A 22,137-nucleotide genomic window follows, 5' to 3' on the forward strand; every position below is an offset into this window, starting at 1 on the left:
ATCTACACAGGAAACTAATATACGACACAATAACGGATCATGAACTAACGGCATATTTTGTTCTTCCTAGAATGAGCCAGAAATAGCAGTTCTTCATTGAAAATCGTAGTCGACTTAATGTCTTCAATTTCAAAATAGTGTTGTTTCAGTTTGTGATATTTATTTGTGATAAATGTAATTTTAGTAAATGCCCTCAGCATTTTGCTGAAAACAAAGCATAAGTGCTTTTTTTTTAAATTTTATAGAGAAAAGTAAGGACATGATAAAAACTCATTTCATAGAATCCACTGCACTGCAATGTGCAGAAAAATTGAGGCACTGGGTGCAAAAATGGCACTTCTTGGTTGCGGTGGTTCACAATCTCTACTAATATTTCAGTAGTGAAAGAAATTCATGGATTTCGTTGAAATTTCTACTGAGTTATTTTTCATGATTCTGCAATTTTCTGTGAAAAAAATCCTTGAAATTTACCATTAGAAACTACTCTCCTAAGCAAATATGAGCGAAGTAGATTCAGGAACATCGTTAAAAAGAGGTACCCTTCTCGAGCGCAGTGACTTAATCACAGAGCCGCCTAAAAATGCAAAGGAATTAAGAGCAATTACGTACCCATACTTTTTGAAAATAAACAGTATCCACGATCGCCAGTCATAAACAAGTGACTGAAGTATTGATTTTGAAATTTTTGAGCAGATTAAATAACATGTTATTAAAACCTTGTGAAAACCTTAATCTGTTATTGTCGCAACTTAATGCATTAAGTTGCGACTCGCAAATTAGTTTGATAATAATGCTTGAACATTATCTTTTTCAGTGGAATAACCTTAAATCTTGGTACTTTGACACAGCCGAAATCGTTGCCCCATTTTTTCAGCTTTCCATAACATCCTTCTCTTAGATCAAGATGCACAATAGCTTTAAGTAACTCTCTCGTAACTTTTATATGTCTATTAATGTACAATACATAACATTATTCCTCGTTTTTACCCTTGATTTTTATGATTGACCTAATTTTAAATCCTTTTTGTACCTTTTACAAAATTACTTCTTATCCACGCCGTCACCTTTACAAGCTGCACGCATTATAAGAACATCCATCTGATACGCAGGTCACTTTCCCCATATTTTCAGTTATGAAGCGTTTTTTCCAGCCAGTAATGACTGTAGAGAAACGAAAACGAAACGAAATTGTTCAGAGTATTAGGAAAGCTCATGCTATTAAAATGTAGTCCTTGTAAAGGGGGGGGGGCGGTATCGATGAGTGCCGATTTTGTCCCCACTTCAAAAAATTATCTGAACTCAATTTTTAAGTACCGTAGGGTAGGTGCATTCTGGTGCAAAATGTTTTCGCGATTGTGCTTCGTTTTCCTGCCAAAACAGCTGGCTCAATTTTTCGGTTGAAAAATGGTTTTAATTTTATGACGAGCCCAAAAAAGCTTTGTTTCATGAATACGGGAAGTTCTTATTTGTAATTTTTGGCGTACTTTTCAATGGAACAGGCGAAAATTGTCTAAACCCACTTTTTAGTGGGTCATTTTAGACATTTTCAAAGATTTTTGAGGTTTTTTGGCAATTTTTCACCTGTAACTAGGAAACGGATAATTATACCAAAAAAAAAAAAAAAAAAAAAAACCGATTGCAGATTCAAAAAGAGCGTAAAAAATACGTTAGAAATCATTGGTTAGACATTTTCTCAGTTTAAACTGTCAACACGAAAAACAGCTCTAAACTTGAGAAAACCGAAAAAACTGCATTTTCCACGATTATTAGTCTTCATTTACACCCAGCACAATTTGGCCACATCACCAGAATTCAACACATTAACGTTACATACCAGTGCATGAAACACGCCAAAAATTACGTTGTGGAAAAATTGCGCACATAGTTAAAAATAGACTTTAGTTGAATGGAACCATCCCTGAATAAAAGATAAAAATTCTCCTACTCTCCGGGAAGATTCGCCAATCATTCATGGGATACCTGTATCCGGGTAATTTTTGGCGTACTTTCGATTGGAACGAGTGAAAATGGTGAAAAATCATGTTAAGTGGGCCATTCAGAAAATTTTTCACAATTTTTGGGTGGTTTTGGGGTTTTTGTGGGGGGGGGGGGGTTAGGGTTTTTTGGGGGGGCTTGGGGAGCATTTTTTTGTTGGTAATACAACAAAAAAAATAACAAATTCAGAAAGGACGCGAAAAATTGGATAGGATTCGATACTTGACCCTCTCTCTCAGCTCGGACGGTCTACACGAAAAACGGTCTAAACTCGAGAAACTGGAAAAACGGCCTTTCCTCCAGCTTCCCAATCCCAGTCATAATTTACATCAATAGCTCAACAAAAGGTTTTTTCGGTTTTTTTTTTTTTTTTTCGTAAAACCCCTTTACTTCTAATGGAAATATTTTTTTTAATTTTTTTTTTATTTTTCTTTTATTATAATTATTTATTTATTTATTTCTTTTATTATTGAACAAGTCAAATTATTGTGAACAATAACATACAAACTGTATACTTAGTACTAAAATACATCGCATTACAGTTAAAAAATTAAATTAAGGCCTTATATCTGCCTTCTGCATACACACCCGAACCACCCTCTGGCATTTCTTCAATAAAACCTAGTGGAGTTATTGACCGTTAAAAAAAATACCGTATTACCGTATGTCGCACATAAAGTTGGTCAGGACGTACGGTAAAACGGTATTTTTTTTAACGGTCAATAACTCCATTAAGAGGAGTTTGACGAAAAAAAAAAACTAAAAAACCTTTTGTTAAGCTATTGATGAGCACTTTACGAAACCACGATTTTTTTCGGTTCCGACAATTAAGACAGCCATTGTGACGGTACAACTGAACACGTGCGGTATTTCTCTCCAAAATTGAAGTCCCCGTAACTCGAGAACCACGCATCCTAGAGGATTTTGGTACGGGACTTTTCTGCTTGTTTTGAGCCATGGAACAACCTCTGGAAGTTTGTCGTCGCTTAGTTGTTACACCCTGTATACTGCGTAACGTTCTAACCTGTTAGGTGACCAGGATGTAAATTATGACTGGGGAGCGGGAGAAAAGGCCGTTTCTTCCAGTTTCTCGAGTTTGAGACCGTTTTTCGTGTAGACCGTCCGAGCTGAGAGAGAGGGTTTTTTTAACGGTCAATAACTCCACTAGGTTTTATTGAAGAAATGCCAGAGGGTGGTTCGGGTGTGTATGCAGAAGGCAGATATAAGGCCTTAATTTAATTTTTTAACTGTAATGCGATGTATTTTAGTACTAAGTATACAGTTTGTATGTTATTGTTCACAATAATTTGACTTGTTCAATAATAAAAGAAATAAATAAATAAATAATTATAATAAAAGAAAAATAAAAAAAAAATTAAAAAAAATATTTCCATTAGAAGTAAAGGGGTTTTACGAAAAAAAAAAAAAAAAACCGAAAAAACCTTTTGTTGAGCTATTGATGTAAATTATGACTGGGATTGGGAAGCTGGAGGAAAGGCCGTTTTTCCAGTTTCTCGAGTTTAGACCGTTTTTCGTGTAGACCGTCCGAGCTGAGAGAGAGGGTCAAGTATCGAATCCTATCCAATTTTTCGCGTCCTTTCTGAATTTGTTATTTTTTTTGTTGTATTACCAACAAAAAAATGCTCCCCAAGCCCCCCCAAAAAACCCTAACCCCCCCCCCCCCACAAAAACCCCAAAACCACCCAAAAATTGTGAAAAATTTTCTGAATGGCCCACTTAACATGATTTTTCACCATTTTCACTCGTTCCAATCGAAAGTACGCCAAAAATTACCCGGATACAGGTATCCCATGAATGATTGGCGAATCTTCCCGGAGAGTAGGAGAATTTTTATCTTTTATTCAGGGATGGTTCCATTCAACTAAAGTCTATTTTTAACTATGTGCGCAATTTTTCCACAACGTAATTTTTGGCGTGTTTCATGCACTGGTATGTAACGTTAATGTGTTGAATTCTGGTGATGTGGCCAAATTGTGCTGGGTGTAAATGAAGACTAATAATCGTGGAAAATGCAGTTTTTTCGGTTTTCTCAAGTTTAGAGCTGTTTTTCGTGTTGACAGTTTAAACTGAGAAAATGTCTAACCAATGATTTCTAACGTATTTTTTACGCTCTTTTTGAATCTGCAATCGGTTTTTTTTTTTTTTTTTTTTGGTATAATTATCCGTTTCCTAGTTACAGGTGAAAAATTGCCAAAAAACCTCAAAAATCTTTGAAAATGTCTAAAATGACCCACTAAAAAGTGGGTTTAGACAATTTTCGCCTGTTCCATTGAAAAGTACGCCAAAAATTACAAATAAGAACTTCCCGTATTCATGAAACAAAGCTTTTTTGGGCTCGTCATAAAATTAAAACCATTTTTCAGCCGAAAAATTGAGGCAGCTGTTTTGGCAGGAAAACGATGCACAATCGCAAAAACATTTTGCACCAGAATGCACCTACCCTAGGGTACTTAAAATATGGGTTCAAATGATTTATTGAAGTGGGGCCGAAATCGGCCCTTATCGATACCCTTCCTTTTGCCGAAAAATGAAGTGGAAACGAGTTATTCGCGAAAATCCAAGCGCGCAACTAATTTTTCCAAGTACGCGCAACGCCGGCTCATGCTGCGTGGGGCTCAGTCGCGAGCTCCCACCCCGCCCGCTTATTACGTAGTCCCGCCGAAGTGGCCTCGCTCAGCTGACACGGCGAAGATAGAGAGTGCACGGTCTACTCTATTCAATGTCTTTGGGCTGAACATGTGGAAACAAGGAGTAGAAGCCCGCGGGAACATCAATAAATTCAACAAGAAAACGACGAATATTAGTGCGGTGAAGCTCCCGCTTGGAGACTTGTCTGCCCCGGCAGCACCACTTAGTATGATCCGATCCGGCTGAAATTTTTTGTACGTTCATTTCACACCAAAATACGACTTCATGGAGGGGCGGGGTGTCAGACATGATTTTCGAAAAGTAGAAGAATAAGAACCACCCTCATATACCTCTCTTTTTTTTCACATGGAGTGATAATGGGTGCCGAAATAGACATTTTGGCCGTTTTGAGGTTAGAAAATTGCGTGCTTGGGTGTTGCGCATCACTCTGATCAACACGAAATTTTGACTCAAGGTATATAAGTGTTTAACCCATGAGTTAGGACAATCAAATCGGATGTATCTCCTTTTTTTTTCACCCTCAGCGGTAATGTGTGCCAAAATGGGCAATTTAGGCGTTTTGAGGTTAGAAAATTGCGTGCTTGGGTGTTGCGCACCACTCTGATCAACACGAAGTTTTGACTCAAGGTACTTGGGTGTTTAATTCATGAGTTAGGACAATCAAATCGGATGTACCTCTTTTTTTCTCGCGGAGTGATAATGGGCGCCGAAACAGACATTTTGGCCGTTTTAAGGTTAGAACATTGCGTGCTTGGGTGTTGCGCACCACTCTGATCAACTCGAAATTTTGACTCAAGGTCTTTAAATGGATCACTTAAGAAGTCGGACGATAAAACCGGATTTTTCTCTACATTTCTCCTCGCCTAGTCATCAAAGGAGGCCATGGTGGCATTTTGGCCGTTTTAAGGGTAGAAAATTGCGTTTTTTTTAGTATGGTGCTCCACTCTGAACAACACAAAATTTTTTTCTGTATCTTATTGGATGTATAATTTATGAAGAGACTTAATTTTTGTTTGTGTGCTCGTTTCCACACGTCAGCTACGCGCAATAAAGGGAAAAAATGATTTTTCTTAAAATTTTACGAATTTTGTTAGAAGCTAAAATATTTTCCGATGAAATTTTTTTTTCTTTTTTTTACAAAAACTAAGCTAACTGATTTAGATTCTGACAAATTTTGGTTCAATTCTATCGAAAATTACGAAAGTAAGGGGGAAAAGACGTTAACACAGTCTAAATTAGCTAAAAAAGCGGTTTTTGGGGGTCTGAGGGGGGCGGAAGGGGTTGGGGGGCTAAAATCCCCCAAAACCTAAGTTTTAGGACACCCTCGATGACTTTAAATGGTTAAAATAAAAATCCACTCACAAGGGTATTTTTAAATGCTTATCCCGGGATACCCTTTTTTTATTCTGATATCGTCTTTTTGGCAACTATATTGGATTTAGGTCTTATTTTAAGATGACAGCATACCTGCGATTCGGATTCTACTACCTATCAGGATTACATAAAAATAACCCCGCACACCCCCGCACACACCTTATAGGGATGTACACCACGATCGATTTTTTATTTTTTTATCGTTTAAAATTTGTCTATGAATTCTAATCAAAAGTCATCATTGCGCCAACTTTATACGAGGCACCGTTTTTGCACAATCCGCAAAAAGAGATCCCTCATTCCAGCACATAGTATAGTAGAGTATAGTTCAGGTGGGTCGGGTGTTTGTAAATCATGGAAACAGGAAAACCGATCAGCAGCATCGCGCGACAATCTTATCTAGGATTCCACTCTCCTTTTCTTTTCGCCGTCCAAATCAGATTTTTTCTCTTGCTCCCACTCTATTTTCTTCACCAGTTAGACAGGCACTGCGTTTTGATATTAGCCGATCTGTCCTGGAAATTACCAAAACTTCAACAGCGCACTGTGTTAAAACGTGCCTTGTAGAAAGTTAGCGTCAGGAAGTCCTGCAATCAGCATCTATAGACGAATTTAAAACAATAAAAACATAAAAATTGATCGTGGTACACATCGCCGTAAGGAGTGTGCAGGGTTCTTTGTCTTACCCTGAAGGGGTCATTTTGGCTGCCATCTTGGATGGGGGGGGGGGATTTCATGGAATTTGAGAGGCTGTCATCGATTTTCGTATTAAAGGCAATAAAATTATCAAGCTCAGCCAGGTATTACAGTTTCTCCACGAACTGAAACTTGAAACATAAGTTTTTTTTTTTAAATGTCACTTAACTAGAAATTGCAAAAAATGGTCGCTGAATTTACGGGAGGGGCAGGGTTTTGCTAAATTGAACTTGACTGTTCGTGTAAGTAGAATGTATGAGGAAGTTTTTTGGCAATCAGTTGAAGCACCAGAGTTAATGGAGTTAAAGCCATGCTCATGCTAATTTCTCAAGATTTTTAAAACTGTCCGAAATTTGTTGGAAAGATAATATTTTCCTCGAAATTAGGGGCGCAGAGGTCCAAACTTGCCAGAATTCCGTGTAAAATTTTGTGTAGAAATTTTCGGTCTATAGATAATTTTCCGTACTATTTGTGGAAATTTTTTTGTACATCGTCAATTTTGAGTGCACCTTCGATTTTGGACGTGGCGGCCATTTTAAATATGTTGCCGCAGGATACGGACATTTTGATTGCTGCCAAAAGGTGTTCTAGGGACCCAAGTGGATACTTCGCAAGTTTCACGGTGGCATGCGAAAGTAACTTTGTTGCCCCTAGAATAAACTGTATAGAAGTATTCCACTTTGTGGAATTTTTAAACATGACCATCGTTTTTCTTACGGAAAGATCTGTGGTTACAGATTTTTTATTCTCTAATCCCTCACCCATGCAACAACCCCATTGCAAGATGTAGTCCAAATGTCTTGCAACATATGAAAGAGATGACTCAGCAAAATCAGAAAATTTTTAAAAGACAGGATTTGCAGTTAATTGAAGAAATAATCAATGAGCTATAGCTAATATAAAAAATTGCCACATCCGTTCTTTTTATTCAATGCTCATGGTCCCTGTGTTATACATAACTTAACCCATCATGGGTTCTCCTTCATATTTATATCGCGCTGAGCTCGTTCAATCATTTCTAATTCTTGTGTTTTTGAAAACTAAAGAGTGCACTTTGCTCACAGGAATTCCTCCCGATTTTTTTTCGCACAATACTTACTCATGAAATCGAGTTCAATGTTGAGGATTTTAGGCCCCTATTCAAGGTAATTTTATGGATGCCATATTTTGTGTCGAAACGGCATGAAATAAATCGCATTGATTGGTTCCATTTTTTCAGCTACTAGTAATTTTTCTCGAATGTTGATGTCACAATTCTGCTATTAGTAGACTAAAGAATTCACTTATCAATTTTGACAAACAAATTCAACGTAAGATAGGAAAATGACAAGTAGCTGAAAAAATGGAATTAATGGATGTGATGTACTGCATGTCGTTCTGACACAAAACATAGCGTCCATCGAATCACCTTAAATGCGTGTTGCTGGGTCACCCTAGATGGCGGCCGCGCGGATCGGTCCAATTTAAGCTGGTTTAATTCGGTTGTCAAAATCCCACAGCCTTTCTAAGATGAGGGCCGGTCATAATGGCGGGAACTCATAGGGAACATCAAGCAGTCATAACGAGAAGCAGATAAAGCGCTTAATTGATCGCTGAACATAGAATTCAGAGCGTAGCTCTCAGCCAATTGAAAAGCAAATTTTCTGCTTCGTAATTTCAACTGCCCAGGACACACCACGGGGAGGTGGCTGCGCTTCGAGTCCCTCTCGAGCCTCTCCACTACCCAACCATTAAAGGCACATCGAGAAAAATCTTCCATAAAAAATTAAATTAATTCTACCTGTAGAAAAAATCGGGAAATTCGAGTCCTGGAATAAGCCAGAGAGCCAATCCTACTGCCTAATGCCATAATGCTGGACGTCAATAATCTTATTCTCGCAGAAAGAACCCCGCACCTTCCTTATGGGAAATCTCCCCCAGTCAAACGCGATGCCGCTTGGATATGTTGCTCAGCTCGCCATTCTGATCAAAAGCTCTATGGGGCCCAAAGAGATCCCATGTGCGGTTTTCGAGATATTCGCCGTTTTATGTGCGCAAACGGAGGTTTCGCGCGCTCCCGCCGGAAGCCATACCGGTGTGCGGCGCCGCTCGTGCCCTTCCCTTCCAGTCCTCTCCGACCCCTCTCCGCTGCCCCGCCACCCATACCTTGGCTCCTCAACCGCTCCAACTCCGACGCTCACGAGGCTGCGCCCATTATTACCGGACCGCGCCCGCATGCCGTCTTCTTACGCGGCCTCTCCTTCGGCCATGTCGCCTCTTTTTCTCATCGATCCTTTCTCTAAGTCTTCAAAAACGTTTAAGAAGTCCATTTTTACTAACATGATAATGCTAATAACACAAATAATACAAAAAGAGAGGAAAAACAAATGATAATCCATGCGAAAGTACGTAGGAGAGTTGGAATGCCTAAGAGACGTTAAATAAAACAAACTTTTTTTTTATTTTCTTCCCTCTTCCTTTCTTTCTTTTTTTTCTTCATTTTTCTCATGTGGAAGCAGTGAAAGTAACTTCTGTTGGGAGATGATGTTGATGTTTTTTTTTTTTTTTTTCTTTCTTTCTTTCAATAATGACGTGGCGGAGGTTGAGGGTAATTAGTCGGCTGACGATGCCCAAGTAGGAATTAAGTTTGCTTTAGTCTTGACTTAACTGAACCGCACCAATGGAGGAGGAGAGAGGGATCATTAATAACTGAACTCTAGGAAGAGAGATGTCCATTTAGGCGTAAATGGTCACATCTTAAGTCGCTCCAACTTGCACCACCTTATCAGCCATCTTATTATCTGCTGATCGTATCCTCTAATCAGATCGTACATCCAAGACGAACTCCATAGAGATGATGAAAAAGAGTTGCAGGTCGACCGTAACATTCATGCGCGTACGCGGCTTTTTGTTAGTAGGAGTTTTCTCCAGGTTCCATAAAAAAGACATTAAAGATGCGGCTGGAAGACCATTGCAAGAAAATCCCTAAGTAACTTTCGAAGGTCGAGGGTTCTGATCGCCGATCGTAAACTCGTACTCGCAAAAAAGCCGCGTACGCGCATGAATGTTACGATCGACCTGCAACTCTTTTTCATCATCTCTTAGGAGTTCGTCTTGGATGTACAATCTGATTAGAGGATACGATCAGCAGATAATAAGATGGCTGATAAGGTGGTGCAAGTTGGAGCGACTTAAGATGTGACCATTTACGCCTAAATGGACATCTCTCTTCCTAGAGTTCAGTTATTAATGATCCCTCTCTCCTCCTCTATTGGTGCGGTTCAGTTAAGTCAAGACTAAAGCAAACTTAATTCCTACTTGGGCATCGTCAGCCGACTAATTACCCTCAACCTCCGCCACGTCATTATTGAAAGAAAGAAAGAAAAAAAAAAAAAAAACATCAACATCATCTCCCAACAGAAGTTACTTTCACTGCTTCCACATGAGAAAAATGAAGAAAAAAAAGAAAGAAAGGAAGAGGGAAGAAAATAAAAAAAAAGTTTGTTTTATTTAACGTCTCTTAGGCATTCCAACTCTCCTACGTACTTTCGCATGGATTATCATTTGTTTTTCCTCTCTTTTTGTATTATTTGTGTTATTAGCATTATCATGTTAGTAAAAATGGACTTCTTAAACGTTTTTGAAGACTTAGAGAAAGGATCGATGAGAAAAAGAGGCGACATGGCCGAAGGAGAGGCCGCGTAAGAAGACGGCATGCGGGCGCGGTCCGGTAATAATGGGCGCAGCCTCGTGAGCGTCGGAGTTGGAGCGGTTGAGGAGCCAAGGTATGGGTGGCGGGGCAGCGGAGAGGGGTCGGAGAGGACTGGAAGGGAAGGGCACGAGCGGCGCCGCACACCGGTATGGCTTCCGGCGGGAGCGCGCGAAACCTCCGTTTACGCACATAAAACGGCGAATATCTCGAAAACCGCACATGGGATCTCTTTGGGCCCCATAGAGCTTTTGATCAGAATGACGAGCTGAGCAACATATCCAAGCGGCATCGCGTTTGACTGGGGGAGATTTCCCATAAGGAAGGTGTGGGGTTCTTTCTCGATTTTTTCTCGTGGTTATAAAATAGAATTAGTTTTTGTCAAATTTGTCTTCCTCGTCAAATAACCCTTGAATACAGACTCCCGCGCATTTGTATCAGCAAAAATCCCTAAAAACCCTTTAAAACGGAGTTCCCTTCTTTTTGACCGGCCACCATCTTGGAAAGGCTTTGAGATTTTGACAACCTGATGTCAAATTCGTCTTTCCTGTGCCGAATAACCCAGGAATATGGATTTTCGGGCATTTTTATCAGCAAAAATCCCTGAATACCCTTCAGAACGCGGATCCCGCCATTTTGACATCAGGTTGTCAAAATCTCGAAGCCTTTCCAAGATGGTGGCCAGTGCAAAAGACGGGAACTCCGCTTTAAAGGGTTTTTAGGGATTTTTGCTGATACAAATGCGCGGAAGTCTGTATTCAAGGGTTATTTGACGAGGAAGACAAATTTGACAAAATCTAATTATTTTTTGTAACCGCGAGAAAAAATCGAGAAAGGGGTACGTGCAAAACGGGCCATTTCACGCTCGTGTCGGATAGCATTGAAACTTGCCCTATTCATTCATCTAACAATGCCCCATGTTTTCCCAAAGTTTCAAGTCCCCAAAAAATTTTGGGGGGAAGTGGCGGGGGGGTAAAAGTTGGAAATCCGCGAAATTTTTGCGAATTTTTTTACTAAAAAACTGCTAAATATTTCGAAACGCGGTTTAAACGAGCGTTTTCAGCGCGGAAAGAGCTTTCAGAAAATGTATAATATCATAGGGTTTTGTCGGCTGAAACTCGAGTTATCGCCTCTGAAGCGCCGGAACGCTAAAAAATGACCCGCTTTTTTTTCACGTTCGGGCCGATCCCCAAAATACTCCATTTTTAATTTCTTTGAAAAACTGATATGTTGTGCCTGATTCTCTATGGCACCTATGTCTTTACCGTATCCTGGGGAAATGTTTTGTTCGCGAGTTATAAGAGCGGAAAAGAGCGAAGGTCGGGAAAATCGGCTATTTTAAACTGCGCGCGGCGACGGATCAGGAGGCATGTGGCAACAATGCGAGGTCAGCAGAGGAGTGTGATTCGCCGAGCTGAACAGGAGGGGGCGTTTAGAGTACCTATATTGAGAGAGTATGGCCACTGGGCCCCATGGAGAGGCTTAGGACCCAAAAATGGCGGTGCTTTGTTTTGGTTTTCGTGGATGGGAGGGGGGTCATTGCCAACTTTTGACGGTTATCACCAACCGCACTTGCTGCCAACCTTACTACATTTACGATAATTTTTCTCAAAAATTGCACACGATTAGCCTTAAAAATATGTAAAGATGTCGCAATAGTGCATTTGGGTAAATTTCTCGTTACGATAAGCAAAGAAAACTACATTTTGAGTCATTTTGCATTTCATTAATTTATGGCGTCCGCCATTTTTGGGTCCTAAGGGCTCCATTCAGCCTAAGATGGCTGAGCCAATCAGAGGTGGTAACCCCAGTGGCCATACTCTCTCAATATAGGTACTCTAGGGGCGTTCTCCTTCTAACCCATGCGACGCGCGCAGTTCAAAATAGCCGATTTTTCCGACCTTCGCTCTCTTCCGCTCTTATAACTCGCGAACAAAACATTTCCCCAGGATACGGTAAAGACATGTAGGTGCCATAGAGAGTCAGGAACAACATATCAGTTTTTCAAAGAAATTAAAAATGGAGTATTTTGGGGATCGGCCCGAACGTGAAAAAAAAGCGGGTCATTTTTTAGCGTTCTGGCGCTTCGGAGGCGATAACTCGAGTTTAAGTCGACAAAACCCTATGATATTATACATTTTCTGAAAGCTCTTTTCGCGCTGAAAACGCTCGTTTAAACCGCGTTTCGAAATATTTAGCAGTTTTTGAGTAAAAAATTCGCAAAAATTTCGCGGATTTTCAACTTTTACCCCCCGCCACTTCCCCCCAAACTTTTTTGGGGACTTGAAACTTTGGGAAAACATGGGGCATTGTTAGATGAATGAATAGGGCAAGTTTCAATGCTATCCGACACGAGCGTGAAATGGCCCGTTTTGCACGTACCCCTTTCTGCGAAAAGAAGATTATTGACGTCCAGCATTATGGCATTGGGCAGTAGGATTGGCTCTCGGGCTTCCTCCAGGACTCAAATTTCCCGATTTTTTCTACAGGTAGAATTAATTTAATTTTTTATGGAAGATTTTTCTCGAGATGCCTTTAATGGTTGGGTGGTGGGGAGGCTTGAGAGAGACTCGAAACGCAGCCACCTCTCCGTGGTGTGTCTTGGGCAGTTGAAATTACAAAGCAGAAAATTTGCTTTTCAGTTGGCTGAGAGGCACGCTCTGAATTCTACGATTCAGCGATCAATAAGCGCCTTATCTGCTTCTCGTTATGACTGCTTGGCCGCAATTTTGTAAGGGCTCCCTCATTTTTGACACCTAATGTCAAACTAGTTTATTACAGGTTAAAGAACCCCTGTCCATCGAGCTCCTAGGAAAACTAACTGTTAAAACCCGAAATGCAAATTCTCCGCCACTTTAATCGGCCGCCATCCTGTAAGAGCTTTGAAATTTTAGCCACCTGATGTCAAAGTTGTCTTCCTCGTGTCAAATAACCCTTGAATACGGACTTCCGCGCATTTTTATCAGCAAAAACCCCCTGAAAACCCCTCACAACGGAGTACCCGCCATTTTGACAGGCCATCATCTTGGAAAGGCTGTGGGATTTTGACAACCTGATGTCAACTTCGTATTTCCTGTGTCCAATCATCCTAGGAAACGGACTGCCAGGCATTTTGATCAGCAAAAATTCCTGAAGACCCCTCAAAACGGGATTCCCGCCTTTTTGATCGGCCGCCATCTTGGAAAGGTTTTGAGATTTTGACAACCTGATGTCAAATTCGTCTTCATCGTGTCGAATTACCCAGGAAAATGGATTTCCAGGCATTTTTATCAGCAAAAACCTCTGAATACCCTTCATAACGGGGATCCCGCCATTTTGACCGGCCGCCATCTTGGAAAAGCTTTTAGATTCTGACAACCTGATGTCAAATTCGTCTTTCTCGTGTTAAGTAACCCTCGAGTACCAGGTTTTCGGTAATTTCTTTGATGAGAACTCCTGAAAAACCTTCTTAAGTGGTTTCCCGCCATCTTGTCAAAAATTAAAGCATCAACCTGAACTTAGCGTCAAAAATTTTCTTTTTTTATTACCTATCCAAGGATGTGTCACATGATAGGGATTCCCATTTGAAAAAAAGGTTAGGGTCCGTAGCCCCCCCCCCCCCTCAAAGAAGGGCCAAAAATTTTTTTTTTTTGGGGTGGGGGGCTCAAAAAAGTAGTTTACTTTGACACAGCTGCACTGTCATTATTTCAAGTCTCCATCTCAATTCGTTCAAAAGTTACAGGGGTGTCCTAAGACTTTTGGGTCACCCTGTATCCATCTTGTCTACCGAGCCCCTCAATTTTAGAATTTTTTTTCTTCGAAAAAGGAAAATTGAAGCAGATTTTAAAGTTTATCAAATTCGTCCTATTTCATTTTCAGGTAACTCGAAGCTCAGGCATTCCTCATGAATATCTCTTCTTTTTTCTTTTCAGTTACTCAGGGAACTCAAACATCCAAATGTCCTGAATTTAATTCGAGTATTTTTATCGCACAATGATAGGAAGGTTTGGCTTTTAGTGGAATATGCAGAACATGATTTATGGGTTCGTTGATTTTTGACATTTTTTCAATTAATTTTAAGTTGCTGACGCCTCAAAAAATGAAATATCTACAGCTACCTGCTTTTTTCCGTTGTAATATGATGCTAGTTGTGATTCAATATTTATCATAAAATCAGAATTAAAAGAGAGATGCTTTATTGTCAGGCTAGAACACGAAAATGAAGAGTCACAAAAAACACCTGGCATAGCTTTGGCGAAAGTGCCAAACTACATATCACCTTTTGTTTTTCTACATTTTCGCTCCTAATTTCTTTTTTGAAAGAGAAACAAACCAACGTTATAGCTTGACACTTTAACAGAATATCCTGCCAATAGAAAAGAAAAATCAAGGAAGTTTTCCAAAAATAACTGTATTAACTTGTTTTCCAAAGGAAAAATAATGAATAGCAGGAAGTCTGCAAGGTCTCAAACCTAGGTATGTGGTTTTGCACTTCGACCATCGATATACATGCACGCTCAGCACACTCATAATTGCATTCTCGTGTCTAACACATGACATCATCACTCTTAATGAAAAATCTACCAACTTAGAGCTCCTGCTCAGCCTTTTCAAAAGTGTAGGACGTGCATTAACCTCTATTGTTTATTTTTTGGAGACACAATCTCTCATGATAAAAATTCACGAATTATTTATAAAAACTAATTAACATGCACCGGCAGGCCTCATATTTTCAGTTGGGAGCCCTTCGAAATCACAGCATGAGTCTGTAAACTTTGTTCTGTCTTAGCTCCATGAATGGAGAATTTGCATGTGCCTGAAATTTGATGGATTTCGTGTTTAAGTGGAAACAGCTGAGTGAACTGAGCCTGAGGATATCCTTGGTTCATAAATCAAACAATTATTGGAGGAAATATGACTAAATAAATCTAATCTGCATAATAGGTACATGTGTTACTGGGAAATGCTGCCTGATGACGTCACTAGGCGACTTTCTCACTTTCAAATCTGTTTTCATACTGTTTGCCCATATCAGAAAAAAATTATAAATAACACAGCGAAATCGGCTTTTCAAGCACTCGAAAGATGAAATACCTAATGGAAAATCTGCATGCAAATTTTCCATTGTTTGAAAAAAAGTCCAAGTTACAGAAGTGTGAATGTACAAACTGAAAGTGGAATGTTAAATAATTTTTTTAGTTCTGGTGTGTGTGGAATCTTTTGCTCCCATTATCGAAATATACACTCATGTTCACCATCAATACTTTTCAATTATTACTATTGATCAATCCTCTCTTTTTCCTCAGCATATCATAAAATTTCATCGATCTGCAAAAGCTGCTAAAAAGCCTGTGCTAGTCCCAAAAGGCATGGTCAAGAGTCTTTTGAACCAAATTCTTGATGGAATTCACTATCTACATTCAAATTGGGTTCTACATAGAGATCTTGTAAGTACCCATCTAACTTTATTGTTGAGGTTGATTTGGTCTTTGGAATAGTCTCTATGAAATCTTTCTCTAAAAATAGGGCTACAGCTAATGATTAACATCTCCAGCTGGGGCCGGATTTAAGATTTTCGGGCCCATAGGTGCGGATCTCCTAAAGTGTATCTCTTGGGAGAAAGGGGGAAGTGGCGAACCTACCTAGCACAGGTGAGCAGTGGCGGATCCAGGGACAGTTAGAGGCAGAGTGCATCTCGCGATTTCAAGTGGGGGGGGGGGGCACCCTAGGGTGCGTCAAAAAAAAATGAAAGTCTGAAATGTTCTGCTCCCCAAGCGGCAATCGATGACGTTTGGTAAAAAAACATGTTTGCCAAAATTTGGGCCAATTTCAACAATTTTAAATGGTGCCAAAGGTCAATTTTGTGATGAAATATGATATTTTGGTTTAGACCTCAATTTCGTACAAAAAACTCGATCTTACGCTGAAATCGTGCGTTTACGAGAAAAATGCCTAAGAACTCAAGTTGTAGAGGATGAAATTTTACTCTAGGATGACGTCTTTGTAAACGATAAAAATCGAATTGAACTAGAAAAACTCAACTCGGTATTTATTTTTTTGGTTCTCAGAATTTCCGAGGTCTTACAAAGTAGCGGTTTAAAATACTCATTTTTTCACGAAAATAAGTCATTAAGTATAAGTCATATGTACTTTATTTTTTTTTTGAGACAAGGGCTCTTTACCTAAGGACTCAGCTAATTTTAGCAATTTTTACGAAGTTATCAATTTTTTAGTGCCAAGGGATGTATACACTTTTTTTTACAGGTCCATGGCCGTTAAGTCTATCTGTACTATGAGCTCCAAGGCCTCCTAATTTTGCGTAACTGGTAACGCTTAGTTTTAGCGCTCTACCGGGCCGATTTTCATGATTTTTGCGGCCATTGACGGGCAATTGTCTCTAGATGAGCCCACTCTCTTCAAATTTTCAAAATATAACCCAGGTTTTTTTGTATTACATAGTAAAGTTGCGAATTTTTCCATTTAAACAATGTAAATTTATATTTTTTGTCATAGTTCGTTTGAGCGTTCTACCAAGCCGATTTCCATGTTTTTTGCCGTTATAGACAGGTGATAGGTCCTACATAAGCCCACTGTAGTCAGATTTTGGGAATAGGACTTTGGTTTTTTTATATAAGAGAAGACCAGGAAGCTTAAAAAGGGGGGCAACATTTGAAATTCCCGCCAATAAAAAATGGCGAGAATTTCAAATTTAGCGGAAAATTAAACCAAGCGGGAAATGCAGAATCTTGGTCTGTTAGTAAGGTAAGGTAGGTGAATAGAAGGTATGCTCCTTCGGCACAGACTATCTAAACGCAATGGAACGCTTTGTTCCGTTTTGTTTCAGTCTTTACTAGAATTTTGAAATAAATGCTGATTTTTGTATTCGATTCTTATTGGTTCAATCACTCCTGGTCAGAGGGAGATTGGACCAATGAGAGTCGATTATGAAAATCTTTTCATTTTTTGGCCGTTCCTCTGTCTAAGCGGGACTAATGGAGCGCAAAGCGCCCTCTGGGGGTTGAGCCGTGTAGCGGCCAGGGGGCATAGCCCCCTAGTATTCCGTTAAGTCCAGCTAGTGAGCCGTCTATTCTGTTAAATCCAGCCAGTGAGCCGAGCTGGTGAATTTTCACTCCTGCTCTTACCCCTCTCAGTCCTCTCCTATGTCATCGTTGTTAGGACACTTATCTGGCAAAAGGGGGTTAAGATCTTCCAAGACTTGACTATCTTAAAACATTTAATTAGCATATTCTTGGAATTTTTTGTCAACCACACCCACAACTTCCTCTTTCTTTGTCTTCCTTTCCGGAAATTCTGACACAAAAACGGTTTGGAAAATAAGGTAAACAGTCCCTTTTTTTATTCTAAAATGGATAAACGTGCGCCAAAAAATCCCGCGCCGAAAAGTCCTGCACCGAAACGGTTGCGCCGAAAAGTCCGGACACCCAATTTTCTTGCCATTGGTGTGGTTTACACTACTACTTCAAATGGTCTGGATTATAGAGAATGTCAGAAAATGATTTAGTGAACTGAAACCAATCCTCCCCCTCCTATTGCTCATCATTGTTGATTCCAGGCCCCAAACTCGCAATTCAAACCATACTTTTCTGCGCCATAGTACAACATTACTTACCCTTCCCTAATTAAATTTAAACCTTATTTACTGCAGAGTTTGGCAGTAAAAGTTTGTCCAAACTTTGGTTTTCACCCTGCTCGAGGAGCATGCACAGAGCAGTATGGAGTGTACGGCAATGTCTCAAACTTTCATTTCGTGAGAAATTTAGTCGCTAGGGAAATTAGTGTTATTGTGTTGTCCCACTGTATGCAAAAAAATGTAGTTTGTTCATGCACGTTAGGGCGTTTTTGGGCTTTTTTTTCCTTTCGAAAATGGACATAGCACAAAAGTGGCGAAATGGTCTCAAAATAACGCCTGAATTTTCCTAAATTTTTTCGTCACGTTTAGGCCTCCCGGATTGACGTTGACGTCAAAATTAGCGGAAAATCCAGGTTTTTTGACGATAACTTGGCAGCAATGGTTAATACGACAAAAATGGATAGAATCAAAGTTGTCGGAAATTGAATTTCCAACAAATAACTTTCTCGTCGTTTTTTCTCTAAGTGCAACCGTTTCAGTGTATAATTCGAAAACCCGTATTTTTCCGAAAATTTGGCACAAATTCTCGTTCAGTCCAGGCAGAGACTGCATATGATATGCTTCGATAGCTCATAAAGGCACGTATCACGTCAAGTGTCGAGAGGCCGGATCGATTCATCGCGGGCACTGGCTTCAAATCTGAATGGGATTCCCTTTCTTTTGTTCTGCGATCAGAATTCAGGTAGTCGGATGGGACGGGCCGGCAATGCGGTTGAAATCTTGACATTTGAGGGATCGATCCGGGGGTGATCATTAAATCCTGAGTTAAATACCATTGCCCGGCAATGATATACGAAATCCAGTCTTTGGAGTTAACTAGCCGGCCCCGGCAAGTTCGCTCAACCTATCCGATATTTGAATTTCCCGCGTAAATCAGACTACCGCTACCTCGCTGCGCGGCGCTTCCATTCCTACTGCGTTATCTATTCTAACTATTATTACAATCCTACTATTTTTCTCCTTCTTCTCCTTCTTCTTCTTTTCAAATGATCTTCGCATCGAGAAACTCGTAAATTTTAAACAGACAATTACAAGAAAAATTGTTTAAAAGTAGTTCTAATAAAGCCCTTTTTAGTGTGCAATTTTGAACCATTATATCAATAATTGAAATTACATAAGTAAAGAAATTGAAACATGTGACTTTACTGTAACTTTTTACTTAATCTGGTTTTAACCAGAATTGAAAGAATTGAAAGAAAAAAATCATAATAATGCTTCAAACACGGGAGGCTTCTTTTTCAGAGATCTATTATGTAAAAGTCCTGAAGCATTTTTCCTTTAAAAATATACCAAAAGTGTTATTCTAATTAATACTTCTTGACAAGTTTTTTAAGAGTTTGTGAAAAAAGCTTCACGTATTCGCTTTTACTAGGTCAAATCATCTTCATAGTGTTGTTTATACTTTTGATTGTAGAAGTGTAGAACCCTCCTCTCTACCCTGACCGCATTTCGGAATTATTGGTTTTAATTTATTGGGAAGAAAAGTCTCATCGATATTTCCTGCGAAAAATTTGACAGAGCCTAGGGGAAAAAAAATTCTTGTTTTAGAAAAGATACCGGTAGGTTTGCGTTTCTTCTTTCTCCCGACTTGTAGATTCACATACATGTGAAACAAAACTTTCGTTGCGAACACAGAAATTAAAAGTTTTCTTTTACAATGATATGCGCGGAGGAATAAAACCTTACACCTCCATCACTTAATCACCTTTCTCAATACGCTCCTTGTCACTGTTACCTCGCGTCATTTTCGGGTTATTTCCCCGGCCTAATTATACCCACAATAATAGTACTACTCCCTTTAATATATTAAGTACCATCCCCGAGATTTCAGCCACTTCCGAAAATGATGATTCATTGGAGCCTTTGAGTTAATAGATCACGATACTGCTTTTCAGTACCCACAGGTGCGGTGATTAATGTGTGTCAACGTGATGGGCCGTTGACAGCAAAGAGGGCAGTAAGTGCCAAAATGAAGTTTTGGTAAAACGGGCTCGGAGGCATGTTACCGGAAAATTTTATTACAGAAGCCTCCGTTTTTTCTCAAATTATCACGAATCGTCCGAAAGATTCCTAGAGATCGTTTGGATGATTAAAAATCGACTGATTTAATTTCCATTACATAAAAAGGGTATTTTTCATTTTCTTGCTAGGTTATTGTTAGGCAAGACAGCCGTAAGTGCTATCTTCTGCATGCTTTCGTGGTTGCGTTTTGGACGCACAACAAACACATTTTCAGGTTAGAAATTGGCAGAAGAGGGCGGCACTTTACTGGAAAGCACTGTTCTCATTGGCTCTCATGCATCTACGGCTGTCTTGAAAAAAAACTGTGTCATTTTTTGTGCACTTACGGCTTTAACATACGTCTCGTTTTCATTAAATTAGGATGAATTTTGCTGTTTTAGCTGTCTCAGTAATTTCATCTAAAAGAATTTAGACGAATTTTGAAGAAAACTCGATTTCGAAAATGTTGCACTTACGGCTCTCTTCGCTATCACGGCAGAACTGCTACCTTGCCTGAAACTACGTCATTTTTTGCGCACTTGCGGCTTTCTCATATGTCTCGTTTCCATGAAAGTAAGATGAATTTTGCTATTTTAGCTATTTCTGTGATTTCATCTAAAATGGATTAGACGAATTTTTAAGGAGCCTTGATTTCGAAAATTTGACCCACGCAGCGCTCCCCCTCTACGCCCCGCTCTACGCTATGACAGCAGTGAGGAGAGCGTTAGACAATTTTGTTTTTACATCTTAAAGGATTGGGGCCCACGTCACTAAAGCTAGGTAAGCGGGGAGGGGGAGGTTCGGAAACTCCGAGTTCAGCGTTACGTATTTTCTGAACAATCCCTAATCGCACAGTGATCAAATACACACAATTTTGGCGTTAATAGTACCACTGAGACTATTTCATGGCCCAAGAAATGTGCAAGAGAAACTGTAGACGCACTTCCCTCTCGACGGCGATACCATATTAAATAAATCAGCAAAAGCGTATTAAATCGTAGATTATGACATTTTCTCTTTATTTTCTCATGGTGTAGTATTTTGATCGAATTTTTCGCTTCACAAAAAATCTATCAGACGGGTCCTCCATCAGATCAGCCCTCCGCCCCCATTACCGGACGTGATGCACTTATCTCTGAAATATCGAGGCATATCATATCGACGGCTAAAGTGTGACAGCACGTATCTCCATCGCGGTGTCTTCGCTTATAATTTATTTTTTTAAGGAGGAACAAGTCAGCTTCATAGCTTGATATCCATACAGAATATCCAAACAACAGAGAAAAAAATTAAAGAAGTTTTGTTAAAATTACGTTGACTATAAGTTTACAAGAAAAAAATAATGTATGACTGAGAGTCTAGAATCTCGCAAACAGATATATGCGGTCTCGCACTTTAGGCATCGATATGTAGTCTCTGAGCAGGTGAACACAGAACAATAACAAATCTTAACTTAATTTATGTCTGGCAAACGACTAAAGTATACAAAATTTGTGGTTGATCGCACAGCCAGTCCTTGGTTGATTTTTCTTAAACCATCGAGTTCAACGTGAGCTGCCTATTAGAAATTAGAATACACGTCAGCACATGACACAAATTCATGGATTTTCCTCTTTTTCGACAGTTTTTTTAAACAATAATTTGAGGCAACTCTTTTTTTCGAGAGCTTTTTCTGTTCATATTTTCTTCTTGCGCTTAATTTGAAGTTTTTGCCGGTACTGGATCACACAATTATTCAAATATTTTTTTCTTGTTATTTTACTCTATATTATAGCTCAAGAGCTTGAGGAGGCAGCATATTTTCTGCGACAGAAAGATTTTTAGGTATATTCCCCGACAGCTAAAATGGCAGTTCAAATGTGGATTAAAATGCACGATTTGGCTATGCAAGGACGATGCATCGCTTGGCTAACATAGGTGCGTAACTGCACATTGAAATGAGCCCGAAAAAGCTTTGAAATGTATGGAAGACAGGGTTCATTGTAGAGTGCAATTACGCCCATATGTCAGGTAGGTGACGATATGCATCCCTTCAACAAATGACAGTGGCCGGCTGCTCATGTGTCAGTTTGTGCATTTAATT

The 22,137-nt window shown here is 39.6% G+C and overlaps 1 protein-coding gene across 2 annotated transcripts in view; it reads left to right on the forward strand.

The window, feature by feature from the left end:
* The window catches only part of LOC109036829 (cyclin-dependent kinase 8), a 49,663-nt gene that overhangs the window by 15,953 nt on the left and 11,573 nt on the right, over nucleotides 1-22,137 (forward strand). For both annotated transcript variants that reach the window (XM_019051209.2, XM_019051210.2), the window contains exons 3-4: nucleotides 14,335-14,445; nucleotides 15,709-15,849. In XM_019051209.2, the coding sequence (XP_018906754.1) occupies nucleotides 14,335-14,445; nucleotides 15,709-15,849 (252 nt within the window). The remainder of the gene's footprint in view (nucleotides 1-14,334; nucleotides 14,446-15,708; nucleotides 15,850-22,137) is intronic.

This window comes from Bemisia tabaci, chromosome 1 (genome assembly GCF_918797505.1).
Source record: "Bemisia tabaci chromosome 1, PGI_BMITA_v3".
NCBI lineage: Eukaryota > Metazoa > Arthropoda > Insecta > Hemiptera > Aleyrodidae > Bemisia > Bemisia tabaci.